Source organism: Mesoplodon mirus, assembly GCF_964341445.2.
Source record: "Mesoplodon mirus genome assembly, chromosome: 14".
In the NCBI taxonomy this organism is placed as follows: Eukaryota; Metazoa; Chordata; class Mammalia; order Artiodactyla; family Ziphiidae; genus Mesoplodon; species Mesoplodon mirus.
Genome location: NC_138990.1, coordinates 59,274,167 through 59,286,177, shown reverse-complemented (window position 1 = coordinate 59,286,177; position 12,011 = coordinate 59,274,167). Strand labels below are relative to the sequence as shown.

The window sequence follows — 12,011 nt, the reverse complement described above, 5'->3', positions numbered from 1 at the left end:
AATAATAAAAATAAATAAATTTAAAAAAAATAAGATTTCTTTCTGGCACTGTTACTGTAATTCTTAGCTGACGCCCCATCGCCACCCCAGAAGAAATCATTTAACCTCTGTGTGCACTGAGGGCCCTATTCTATAAACAGGGCTAATATTTACACTTCAAATCTGTGCCAGCAATGTATTTTGAAGACAAATTGGTTTTAAAGACACATTTTAAACCAGACAGAACGTGTTTCTCCTCTTACAGTTTTCAGTTGGAAAAGTACAAAGTTAAAAGTGGTGATTCAGGGCCTCCCGGGTAGCGCAGTGGTTGGGAGTCCACCTGCCGATGCAGGGGACGTGGGTTCGTGCCCCGGTCCGGGAAGATCCCACATGCCGCGGGGCGGCTGGGCCCGTGAGCCAGGGCCGCTAAGCCTGCACGTCCGGAGCCTGTGCTCCGCAACGGGAGAGGCCACAACAGTGAGAGGCCCACGTACCGCAAAAAAAAAAAAAAAAAAAAAAAAAGTGGTGATTCAGAATGACTAAGATTTCCAAGGGTATGTAAAAATATTTCTGATTTTTAAAATCTACTATACATAGAAAGAAGTGGTAGCCCCTTGAAGTCAAATGGCTGATAATGTCAGAAGGCTTTCTCCAAATATGAACATTTCTGACATTTTACACAGGGCAAAATGTATGTGTTAAGAGAGCTAATACAAATTTACAGTTGAGCAGCCTGAAAAAGAATGAGAGTAAACACAACTTTAGTTGTTCAACTGAATCTAGAATGTTATTTGACTGAATAAACCACTGACCTTAATTCTAATAATCACAAAAGGAAAATGAGTGTGCAGAGATGGAATATAGACAGGTGAACCACTTGAAACATGTTTTGCAAAACCAAGTACCTACAGGTTACTTCTCAGGGGACAAGTGGTTAATGTCAATGTGACCATTTGAATAAAGACAAACTTTTTTTTTTAAGTTTTTAAAGCTGCATTATATGAAACTGCCCTTCCTTTATCTAATGCCCAAACCTTTCCTCCCCTCATCTATGATCCAGATTGCAGCCCTCCTGCCCTCTTGAGAACTTTGTACACTTGATTCTCTCTCCTGGACCCTCCTCACTACCATGGAAACATATTTCTCCATTTCTCCATATTTAAAAAACTCCCCCATTACTCTATCCAAACTCACCCCTCAATGCCAAGAACTGTCTCGACTGCCTTTTCCAGCCAGTTTTCCTGAGAGCTGCTAATCTTCACTGTCTGCAGCCCTTAGCACTCTATTAAAGATTACCATCGACCTCCATGTTGCTAAATTCCCTGGCTATTTTTCATTAGCATTTGACACCATTAATCTCTTTCCCTCCTTGAAAGACACTCCTCTCTCAGGTTGTGATAATGCACTCACCTGGCTATCCTTTTTCAGCTATCATACTCTATCTGATATATTGAACAGATTTCCTCAAGTTTGGTCCAAGGCTCTTTTTTCTTATTACTCTAAGAAATCTCATCCATAGTTTCAAGCACAATATTATAGGCTGATGAAGCTCAAATATGGACCTCTAGCCCAGAACTTTCTCCTGAGTTTAAGACCAATATATCTGACAGCATATTCAACACCTCTTTTTGGAGAAAATAAACTCAAAATGACCCAACCTGGTTCTCTGCCACAGTTTCTCATCATGGTGAATAGCACAGCAATCCACCTAGTTAATTGAGCTAGCCAGAAACCTGGGACTCAGCTTGATATCTCCCCTCTATCTCCCCATACAAGTCAATCACCTCTAAATAGCATACCATTTCCAGGCCACAGCTCTGGGTCAAGCTACTATCATCTTTCTTCTCCAAGAACTTCATAATTGGTGTTCTTACATCCACTCCCGTTTCCCCATACCATTTTCCAAAATGTAGCCAGTAGTCTTAAAGTACGTAGGAATTTAATCATGATCCTTGTTTACAATCCAATTCCACTGTTTATCAGATGGCTAACTCCTGGCCCTTGCCTACCACATTGGCCTCCCATGGCTCACCACTCTCTTCATACCAGCCACACTGCCTTTCTCTCACCTCCTTAACTCTGTTCTGCCCCTTCCCATCTCACAATCCCATTGGCCTGGAAAGCCTCCGTCACCTGAATGATCCCTCCTCTACAGTTCACTCAAACTCACCTCCACAAGGAATCTTTCCTGACAGCATCAACTGAGTGTGGTCCCCAGAACAAACTGTCACACCCTCTCTTCTTCACCATCAGAGTACTCAACACACTGGGTGACTAGCTGTTTGGCATCTGTCTCCCCCACAATAGAACATAGGCTCCAGAAGACAACGTGTCTTAACTGATCTACCTCTAGTACTGAACAGAGTGCTTTGCATATATATAGGAGACTGCCAGTCTCAAAAGAATGACAGTATAAAATAAGTCTTGGGGATTCGCTGGTGGTCCAGTGGTTAGGACTTGGTGCTTTCACTGCCATGGGCCTGGATTTGATCCCTGGTCAGGGAACTAAGATCCCACAAGCCATGTAGCACGGCATCCCCTCCCCTAAAAAACGTAATCTATTATTTGTTTTAAAATAATATTTCAGAGTTAATTGGGAAATTCTTCAAAGAACTCAGATTCTTATCCAACTCAACAGTACAGATTCATAACAGAATTTATTATGAATAATAAATTCATAATAAATAGAATTCATATATTCTATTTATATACATGATTTATATAACATTTTTAAAAAGTATGAATAGAAACTCTGTCTTGATCTTTAAAAATCATTCAGTTGGATCAGGGGTTGGCAGAGTAAATGTTTTAAGCTTCGTGGGTATTATAATTTCTGTCACAACCACTGAGCACTGCCATTGGAGCACAAAAGCAGACAGAGACAATACATAAATGAATGAACATGGCTGTATTCCATAACACTTTATTTACAAAAACCGGTGGCAGGTCAGATTTGGCCCACATACTGGTCTTTGACTTAGATCAAGGCTTAGATCAAGACTCCAAAGTCAATGCAAAACAGAATAGCAACAATTATCTGGGTTATTTGCTGAAAACTGGCTAAATGTACTTTTCCTTTGATGTGACAGTATTGCAAAGTATAAGAAAGCTGGTATGCTTGTTTTTGAAAATCTAAGACACATGAATCACAGCAGTGTTTTCTTTGGGGAGTTGATCTTTTATAGATTAGTCCAATAAAACATGTAATTTTCTAAAATATTAGAAACCACTCTGCAGGAAGGACATTACAGCTCTGAATAAAAATTATGGACCCTGTAAATTACATGTTATCTATCTTGAGATAAAAGATTAATAAGAAATATAACAATGCAGTGTCTATGAGGCCTCCTGTTTATAAAAATATGTATTAATATATCAAAATTCAGTAAACAAAAGGCTAGGTATAAAACAACTGTACTGAGCTCAAAGAGTGAAAAAGCTTGAATCAGTACACAGAACGCTGTAGTAAGTTTCATTTTAATCCCCAAAGAACCTAGGATAGCACTATATACATGGTGCTCAATAAATTTTCCTGAACAAATGAACTGTCAAACTCCTGACCTCAAAAAAAGGTAATTCATTTAAAATGTAGCAAATGAAGAGAAAACTGGCATTCATTTTGATATGACAATGATTTCTAAACCAAAAGGACAATAATGATAGAATGCTAGGCACCTGAAACAACTGAAACCTATTCATTATTTATCCAATATTTACAAAGTTTGGTTCTAATTATATCCCCTAACCCTTTCCCCAAACAATGTAAAATCCTCAACCAAATAAACAACATACCTCAAAAGGGCAATGCACATTACCCAAACAAAATACTTTAAACAATACAGAAGTTTCAAAAGTTGCTAGCTTTCTGAAACACATTTGCTTCAAATAATATTTTCATAGGTTAGTTTTCTAACACTTTCCCTGAAGCTTTTTATTTGTTTGTTTGTTTTTCTTGCCACGCTGCGTGGCATGTGGGATCTTAATTCCCGACTAGGGGTTGAACGTGCACCCCCGTGCACTGGAAGCGTGGAGTCTTAACCACTGGACCACCAGGGAAATCCTCCCTGAAGCTTTGATGGCATGTTTCCTCTGGTCCTTTTGTTGGCTGACTTGGGGTTTCCCCCATCAGCCATTTTTCTTTCTAAAAAAGGTCATTTAAGTGACACTATAATGGAAAGCAAACAGTGCTTTGTAGTGGAAGAAAATAAGATACATAAAGAAATTCAAATTTGGCTGAAACTGACCAAAATGTACATATTTTGTTTTGAAGAGAATTAATACCATGGCAAATATTTTAAAAGATTTCCATTACTTACTAAGTTGGGATATATACTTGTTTCAGCTTACTCTCAGCTTCTGCTGCTTTTAGACGTTTCTAATTCAAAAGATAGATAAAATATTTTACACACGATGTCGAATAATTATTACCACTTCATCTGCCTTAAAAAATTCACAAGAAAATAAAACATTAAAGTATAATTCAAAAATTGCCTTTTTAAGATGAGCTTTTCTTTCATGCACATAAACTGCAGTGATTTGTAAGAAAAAAATCACTAGATTCTGAGGTACAGAACTACAAGTATTAAAAACATTTTAGACACAAATTTTAAAAATAAAGCAATGAACAACTCCGTTTCCTATTCCTCCATGAGTAGATAAACAGGACTTATAAGTAACTATTTTTACTTTTCACATTTAGTTTCTATTTTATTTCTTTTTTGCCCTTCTCAGAGGGAAAAAAAACATGCATAACCTTTGCTTTTAGAAAATTATTCAGAGATGATTAGTTTCCAAAGTCCATGAAAGAGGAGACAGTAACTAATCTAAGTCCAATTAAATAAGCATGTACCCTCAGATGTTGGGAGACATGCAGTAAACTTTAAAGCTTGTCTGAACTCATGTCAGAGATTTAGGAACCAATTAGGAGCCAAATGCAGGGAAAGGAATGGGGAAAAGATTATATAATCACATCCAGAGAGTGACCAACACAGTAATAAATGCAAATAGGGAAGGAAAATAATGTATGGTAGATACTCAAAATGAAGACAAATCAGAATATAAGACAACCCTCCATTTGCTCAATGAGAAGGAAACAAAAACATTTAAGGAGACAACTTAAAACTTTTAAAGAAGGAGCCCAAATTTTTGGAAATAATTTTATCCAAACACTTTCAACCATCCTTGATGCCATCATCGCCACCATCTATCTTTAGGGACTCTTTTCACTTTGAATAACGCAGGTTTTCCAGAGCACATGGTCTTCACGCTACCTAAGTTGTTTGAAGTAAGTATCTGGGGGGGTGGGGGGTGGGGGCAGGAGAGCAACTTTATTAGGAAAGCCAACAGGTGAGAAGATGGCAGACTAATGTCCTAAAGAACCATCTTGCCTGGATTTGGATGCTAATTTGAAATGAACACTTTCTGAATTATATATGATGTGATGCTGGGAATCTTTCAACAAGCCATGGGTATCTATTCACTATTCACAACCTCAACAACTCACTATGGTAATTTTTAAAGTGATCTTTAAATTGTATTTTTATAGCATCTAACACTTGCCATTGGGTGATCATATACTTAGGAAAAATAATGTCTGTGTTAAATATACTTGCCCCTTTCTTTACCAGTTCTGACATGTTAACTAGAAGAATATAATATACTGACTGAGGTCACTTGAGGAAAATGTATCTTTCCCCCAAAAGTAGTATTACTCAAAATAGGTAACTAACAGAATTACCTCAATTTGGGACATTTGGGGAGAATTTACAAAATAAGTGATTCCCTGCTTTTAGAGATAATTTTGGGAAAAAAAGTTGTGTGCTTATGTACGAAGTATCAAACTAGTAAAGACTAACTACTACAGTTAAGGTCAAAGACTTAGGGGGTATAACCACAAAAATGTCTAGGAGGGTTCAGAAGATCTTTTACACATTTTAAGTCATTCCTGTCAACTATACTCACAAAGAGATGAAGCACCAGGCACCTACAAGGAAAATAATACCTCTCTATTGGTATCTTTCCCTGCTGTCTGTCCAAAATATTTATCATAATGGAATCTGAAGTAAAGAAAATATCGAGACTAAAATCTTAAAATAATATGTTAAAGATATGAAATCACGTACTTTAAAATGGTCTAGGAAAGATAAAGCAAACAAAACAAATTTAAAACTAAGCATATTGCTAAGAAATATTAATGTATAAATAGAAAGTTCATTTTAATGCAATTGTATTGGTAGCAATATGAAAAAATTACCTGCTGCACATATCTGTCAGTAGTTTTCCACATGTAATAATATTCAATGATGCTAGTCAATGATTTCCAAGGGAGCTGAAAAAAAATTCAACATGATAATGAAAGCAAGCTACCGTAGAAACTCTTTTCCTTTAAAACCACTTCTTAAAAATAAGGAGGTAATAATCCACATGGAAGATGCATTCTAGAAGAAATGTTTGAAAAACTGAAATTAATTCTGAGCAAAAGGGTCCCCAAACAAGTTCTATTCAGCTAGAGATGCTGATACAACACATTCCATTTCTCAACTCCCATTCTGTTAAAAATTATAAACCTTACAACTGAAAATACTTCATGACTTACTCAGTTTTTCTCGGGCTATAGGTGGGGTGGAAGTACAATTTTTAGAAATGATATTTTAAAGAATCTGGACTGAGTTCTTCAACTTCCAAAGATGCCACCTACAACTGGGGGTCATTGGTCTCTGGTATAATATTTCTCAATCCTTTCCAAAACTGCTCTATTCTGATCTATTTTGTTGTAAATAAAACGAAAACCTAAATCTCTGAAAAAGAACACAGCCAAGTGCGGTACATATTAGAAAAATAGGAAGCTTGTCTGCTATTTTCCATAATTATTCAAAATGGCCAAATGAGCCTTTACTTATGAGACCCACAATGAAAGAATATATTTAATATGTCCCTCTGTAAAGGGAGATCTGTTAGTCTTCCAAGATGCAAATCAGGGCAGATCAAACAAAATGACTGATAACATTTGATTTTTAGCTGTTGTGGCAGATTTTACTGAGAGGTGACTCAGCACCCTCTGACTCCCAGCTTGCCCTAATGCACCACTGGGGTTAGAGTTAAAATAGTTCTTCCCAGACCTCAGTGCAGCTAGGGGTCTGTTTATGACCCACATGTACAACAACCATGCAGTTCCTGTCATCTCCACATTTAACTCACCTGTTTGGTCTAAAGAGAAAGATAAATGGAGTTCAGAAAAAGGACGTTATTTTAAAACTTAACTGGGTGGGAACTTCAACAAATGTGGTCTCCTTACAGGAACAGATCGGCACAGCTGGCATTTGGATTGCAGTTAAAGCAAATATAATTTTCTCCAATTTAACAAGCAATCTAATGGAGCTGAAAGTGTCTGAGGGATGGTGTCAAGGAGCCAACTACAGCAACACCTCACAGGACAGCTGAGGCAGTCTCCAGGGTTTTAAGCAAGCCAAAACCTCTTATCCCCTAATTATTCTTCTTCTGGGAAATAGGCCCGGGCATGCAATTTACCTGGAAACCTGAGAAAAGAAAACCAAGTGACCCTGTAACCTGTGCTTCCTCACGAGTCAGATTTTATCTAAGCCATAAAGTCCTAATCAGCTGTACTCAGCACCAGCACACTCTCATCAAGGAGTAGTGTAGGTCACATCTCAGTGTGTCCACTCCTGATACAGTATCATTTCTCCCTCAACCCTCACTCAGCCTTCATGGGAGTTCCAACACGTCAACTGAAGAGGAAAAAATCCGAATGTGGCAGATGGCTCCGCATGATGTACTGGCACCCACTGGAATTATACTGCTGCAGCATTTCAGCCCCAGGCAGGAGTGACTGTGAAGCCCAGTGAAGAAGGGAGATCCTTTTGGAGGGCAGAACATTAGAGTGGACATCTGGTTTTCTACTCTGAGTTGCAAGAGAGATGGCCAGAGGTACCAACCCACACCCATCCTTGGACAATGGTTACTTACTTGTCACAATGATCAGGGACTTGAAAGGAATGAGATTAGAGGACTGGTAACAATGAGGCTTATAAAAGAGGTTTGTGGGACAGACATCTGAGGGTGGGCCTGGCTGTGAGGATATCTGAGCCCCCACGTTCACAAAGGCTCCTCTGCAAAGGAGGTTTTTCACTCGTCTGCTGGATTAAGATGATCCCTATGGCTATAAGCCAGCCTCTTTCCCTAGCCACCCAATGACTGCTCAGAGGACACGTAAACAAAATGGACACACATGTGGATGCCACCACAGGGATGTCCTCTCACCCATTCTGATCTGATTACTCCAAGTGTCTAATCTGCAAGGAACAGAGTACACTGGGCCTCCAACATAACACCATTCCTGGTAACATGTCAGTTAGATTAGACTCTCAGCATCCGGGAATAGCAGTTACCTGTTTTCATTGAATGGACAATTATTCTAGATATGATTTGCCTTTTCTGTACTACTGACTAGCAATAGCACACACAGACTTATGAATGACTTACTCCCGCAAAACACTGCTTCTAACCCAGGGCCCAGAACCTTCAAGAATGAAGGTTTGGGTCACCCCACCAGACTAAGAACTCTGGTCATTTAAGATATGGAGGGGAGAACAGTGTGTGTGTGTGGTGGGTGCTGTTCTATTCTGAATGGCAATGAAGGCATCAGGAAGAGCTTCACAAAGGGAGAACGGAAGACTAACGAAGCTATCTATGTTTTCTTCCTGGCTCAGTGTAATTATTTTCCTTCTGCACCCAGTTCCCTTTCTATTTTGATATAAGGTCTGTTCGTGGTGGTGTTTTTACCTTTATAATTTAATGCAGCAGTTACAAGCTATAAAGACAGGGGTGTGGCTAAAACCAGAAGAGGAATAAACAGCGACCAGAGATGGATGCTGTGACATTAAATTTAAGCCTCCCCATTTAAGGAGATAGTACCATATTTTCTAATGATTCAGGGATAATTACTATTGTTTTAAAGTTGATGTCTGGAAAGGAAGCATGTAGAGACGGCAAAGATGGATGTTAAGTAGTCAAAGAAGTGGGTGGTGGCAGAAACTGTACACCCATTTCCAACCTACTTCCAGCTTACCTTCCTTGAAGCTCTAAATACATTTTCCCCAGACACTCTTGAACAAGGATGCAGACATACAGGCCAGGTTTAGCCAAGCTGACAAATGTGCATGACATTTAGATATAGGAGTTAGCAACATCAGAATAAGGCTGCATGCAGGCAGACTGGATAGTTTGGCAAGAACAGTGGCTGGGATATCATGTTCTTCTGGGGCTTGTGTGTTGACTTTTCTGCCATCCATGTCCGACAGCACGGATTCCAAGCAGCAGAGGGCATGGGTCTTTCCACTGTTTCTGGAAGTGCAGCATCCAAACCTGGTTCTCTAGTCTTCCCAGAGATTTTATGAGAACCTAATATCCTGTATGCCTTTCGGTTTAAATTATAGTGAATTCTGTATTTACCAAGAACCCTGACTAATGTAACCAAAGTATCTATCCTTTATTCTAAACTAGATGAGGTTGAGTTTCTTTCACTTATAAGCAAAAGTACTCTAATACAAAAATTGGTAAAAAGTGAAGTGTTCTAAGAATAGACCCTAGATACGTGGCACTTACTGACAGAGTCAAGGTAGAACAGAATCATGCAAGATTGCTGAGTAGAGGTAGCAGATGTTGTAGCGGGGTTCCTGTTAGAGCACTGCCATTGTGGGGTTAGATACCGCTCTTGGCTTCACAAGTCCTGTCTGTGAAGCATCGAAACGTGGATCCCTGGCTAACATCTGTTAGCCTTCTGACAGCCTTTAATAAATTTCTTTCTCCTCATAATAGCTCACTCAAATGGATTCTGTCGTCTCTAATTATGACTTGCTCAGTATCCTTTCCAACTTCCCTCTAGTTCACTTGCTTATGCTACAAAGGCTAGAAATCCAAACATTATATTTCTAAGACCCCCTTGGATTTATTTCTGCCAATCAGATGTATGTGTATAAGACAAATTCAGAAGTGAATTAAGCAGGCATAGAGTGGATGGTGTACAAGGGATCCATTTTGCTGCAGCAGAAGTAGGAGGCACAAAATTGTTCTAGAGCCAGTGACGCTGCTAGAGGTTTCCTGATCTCAAGATCACGGCTAAAGTAGTGTGATCCTGGCTCAGAAGTTAACTCAGCAGCTTCTCAACTTCCATATGGGGCAGAGGTTAAGAGCTCACTTGTGGAACCATTTCTGTGGGACTATTCTGAGGTCCAGCTTGAGCCTACTTCTCCAACCCTATCAATGATTTTAAGCATCTAATTTCTAAAGTTAAATCCCATTCTGTTTAAAACAGCTCCAATATTTTGTTATCTGCAACTGAAGTCTAAATGATACAACAGCCAGGAAATACCCTTTGCTGAAAGGAGTTTCTATGGCAAAGGACTCCACTGTATGAAGACGGGAGGACTTCGCTATTTTGCCCTTTGAATTTTCAGGTTCCTCTGCATATTTCAGGTCCTGTTTAGGATGTAGAAATCCACAAGAGAATGTCATCCCCACTCTAAAGATGAGGAAAGAAACAGATAATTTATAAAACCACACCAACTCTTTAGTCCATCAGAGAGCTAAGATTACAAGACAATCAACTGAACTAAATTCCCAAGTCACTCCAAGGAGAGACAGGCCTCTAAGTATTTTTACTTTGGCAGAGCATAAAAGAAACAGGTGATGAACAACAAAAAAATTTGCCAGATTATTAAAGGTCAACAGTGGGCTAGGACAACTGTTTAGCATCTGTGGAAGCTCTAGACACAAGGGGAATCCAAACACATTTGCCAGAGATTTCTTATCAGGTGTTCATCAGAAAGAACTGAGCCAGTGGAGGAGACCTGAGAAATCCATAGGTGGTGGTGGAAATCTGAATGTACACAAAGAAATGGAGAGGGGCAGAAATGGTAAATTTTTAAAAAATAAGTAACAATAAGTAAATAAAAATGGGCGGGGGATTAATCTTTTTAAAAGATCACTGATTGCCTAAAGCAAGAAATCGTAATAATGCACTGTGAGACTTAGAACATGTACAGAAATAAAATGTATGGCGACAAAAGCACAAGAATGGGAAGGAAGAACTAGAAGTGTACTGTTTTATGTTTCTTATAATCTATGTGATCTAAGCAGAATTTGATTGAAGGTAAACTGTGGTACATTAAAGATATATATTGTAGGGCTTCCCTGGTGGCGCAGTGGTTGAGAGTCCGCCTGCCGATGCAGGGGACACGGGTTCGTGCCCTGGTCCTGGAAGATCCTGCATGCTGCAGAGTGGCTGAGCCCATGAGCCATGGCCGCTGGGCCTGTGCGTCCAGAGCCTGTGCTCCACAATGGGAGAGGCCACAACAGTGAGAGGCCCGCGTACCGCAAAAAAAAAAAAAAAAAAAAAAAAGAAAAAAGAAAAGATATATATTGTAAATCACTAAACAAAAGTTTAATTAGTGGGCTTCCCTGGTGGCGCAGTGGTTGAGAGTCCGCCTGCCGATGCAGGGGACACGGGTTCGTGCCCCGGTCTGGGAGGATCCCACATGCCGCGGAGCGGCTGGGCCCGTGAGCCATGGCCGCTGAGCCTGAGTGTCCGGAGCCTGTGCTCCGCAACGGGAGAGGCCACAATAGTGAGAGGCCTAGTACCGCAAAAAAAAAAAAAAAAAAAAAGTTTAATTAGTAAGCCACCAGGAGAGATGAAATGGGCGTCATAAAAAATCAATCAAGAAAGGGGGAAGAGGGGCTTCCCTGGTGGCACAGTGGTTAAGAATCCACCTGCCAATGCAGGGGACACAAGTTTGAGCCCTGGTCCGGGAAGATCCCACATGCCGCGGAGCAACTAAGCCCGTGTGCCACAACTATTGAGCCTGCGCTCTAGAGCCTGCAAGCCACAACTACTGAGCCCGCATGCCACAACTACTGAAGCCCGTGCACCTAGAGCCCACGCTCCACAAGAGAAGCCACCGCAATGAGAAGCCCGCGCACTGCAACAAAGAGTAGCCCCTGTACAGCAACGAAGACCC

General features: G+C 40.0%; 1 protein-coding gene across 2 annotated transcripts in view; it reads right to left on the bottom strand.

Annotated features, from left to right (window-relative positions):
- MTA3 (metastasis associated 1 family member 3) overlaps positions 1-12,011 on the bottom strand; it is a 164,588-nt gene that overhangs the window by 30,768 nt on the left and 121,809 nt on the right. For both annotated transcript variants that reach the window (XM_082643121.1, XM_082643120.1), the window contains exons 10-11: positions 6,233-6,307; positions 4,296-4,354 (exon numbers count right to left, since the gene is read on the bottom strand). In XM_082643121.1, coding sequence (XP_082499247.1) covers positions 4,296-4,354; positions 6,233-6,307 — 134 coding nt within the window. The remainder of the gene's footprint in view (positions 1-4,295; positions 4,355-6,232; positions 6,308-12,011) is intronic.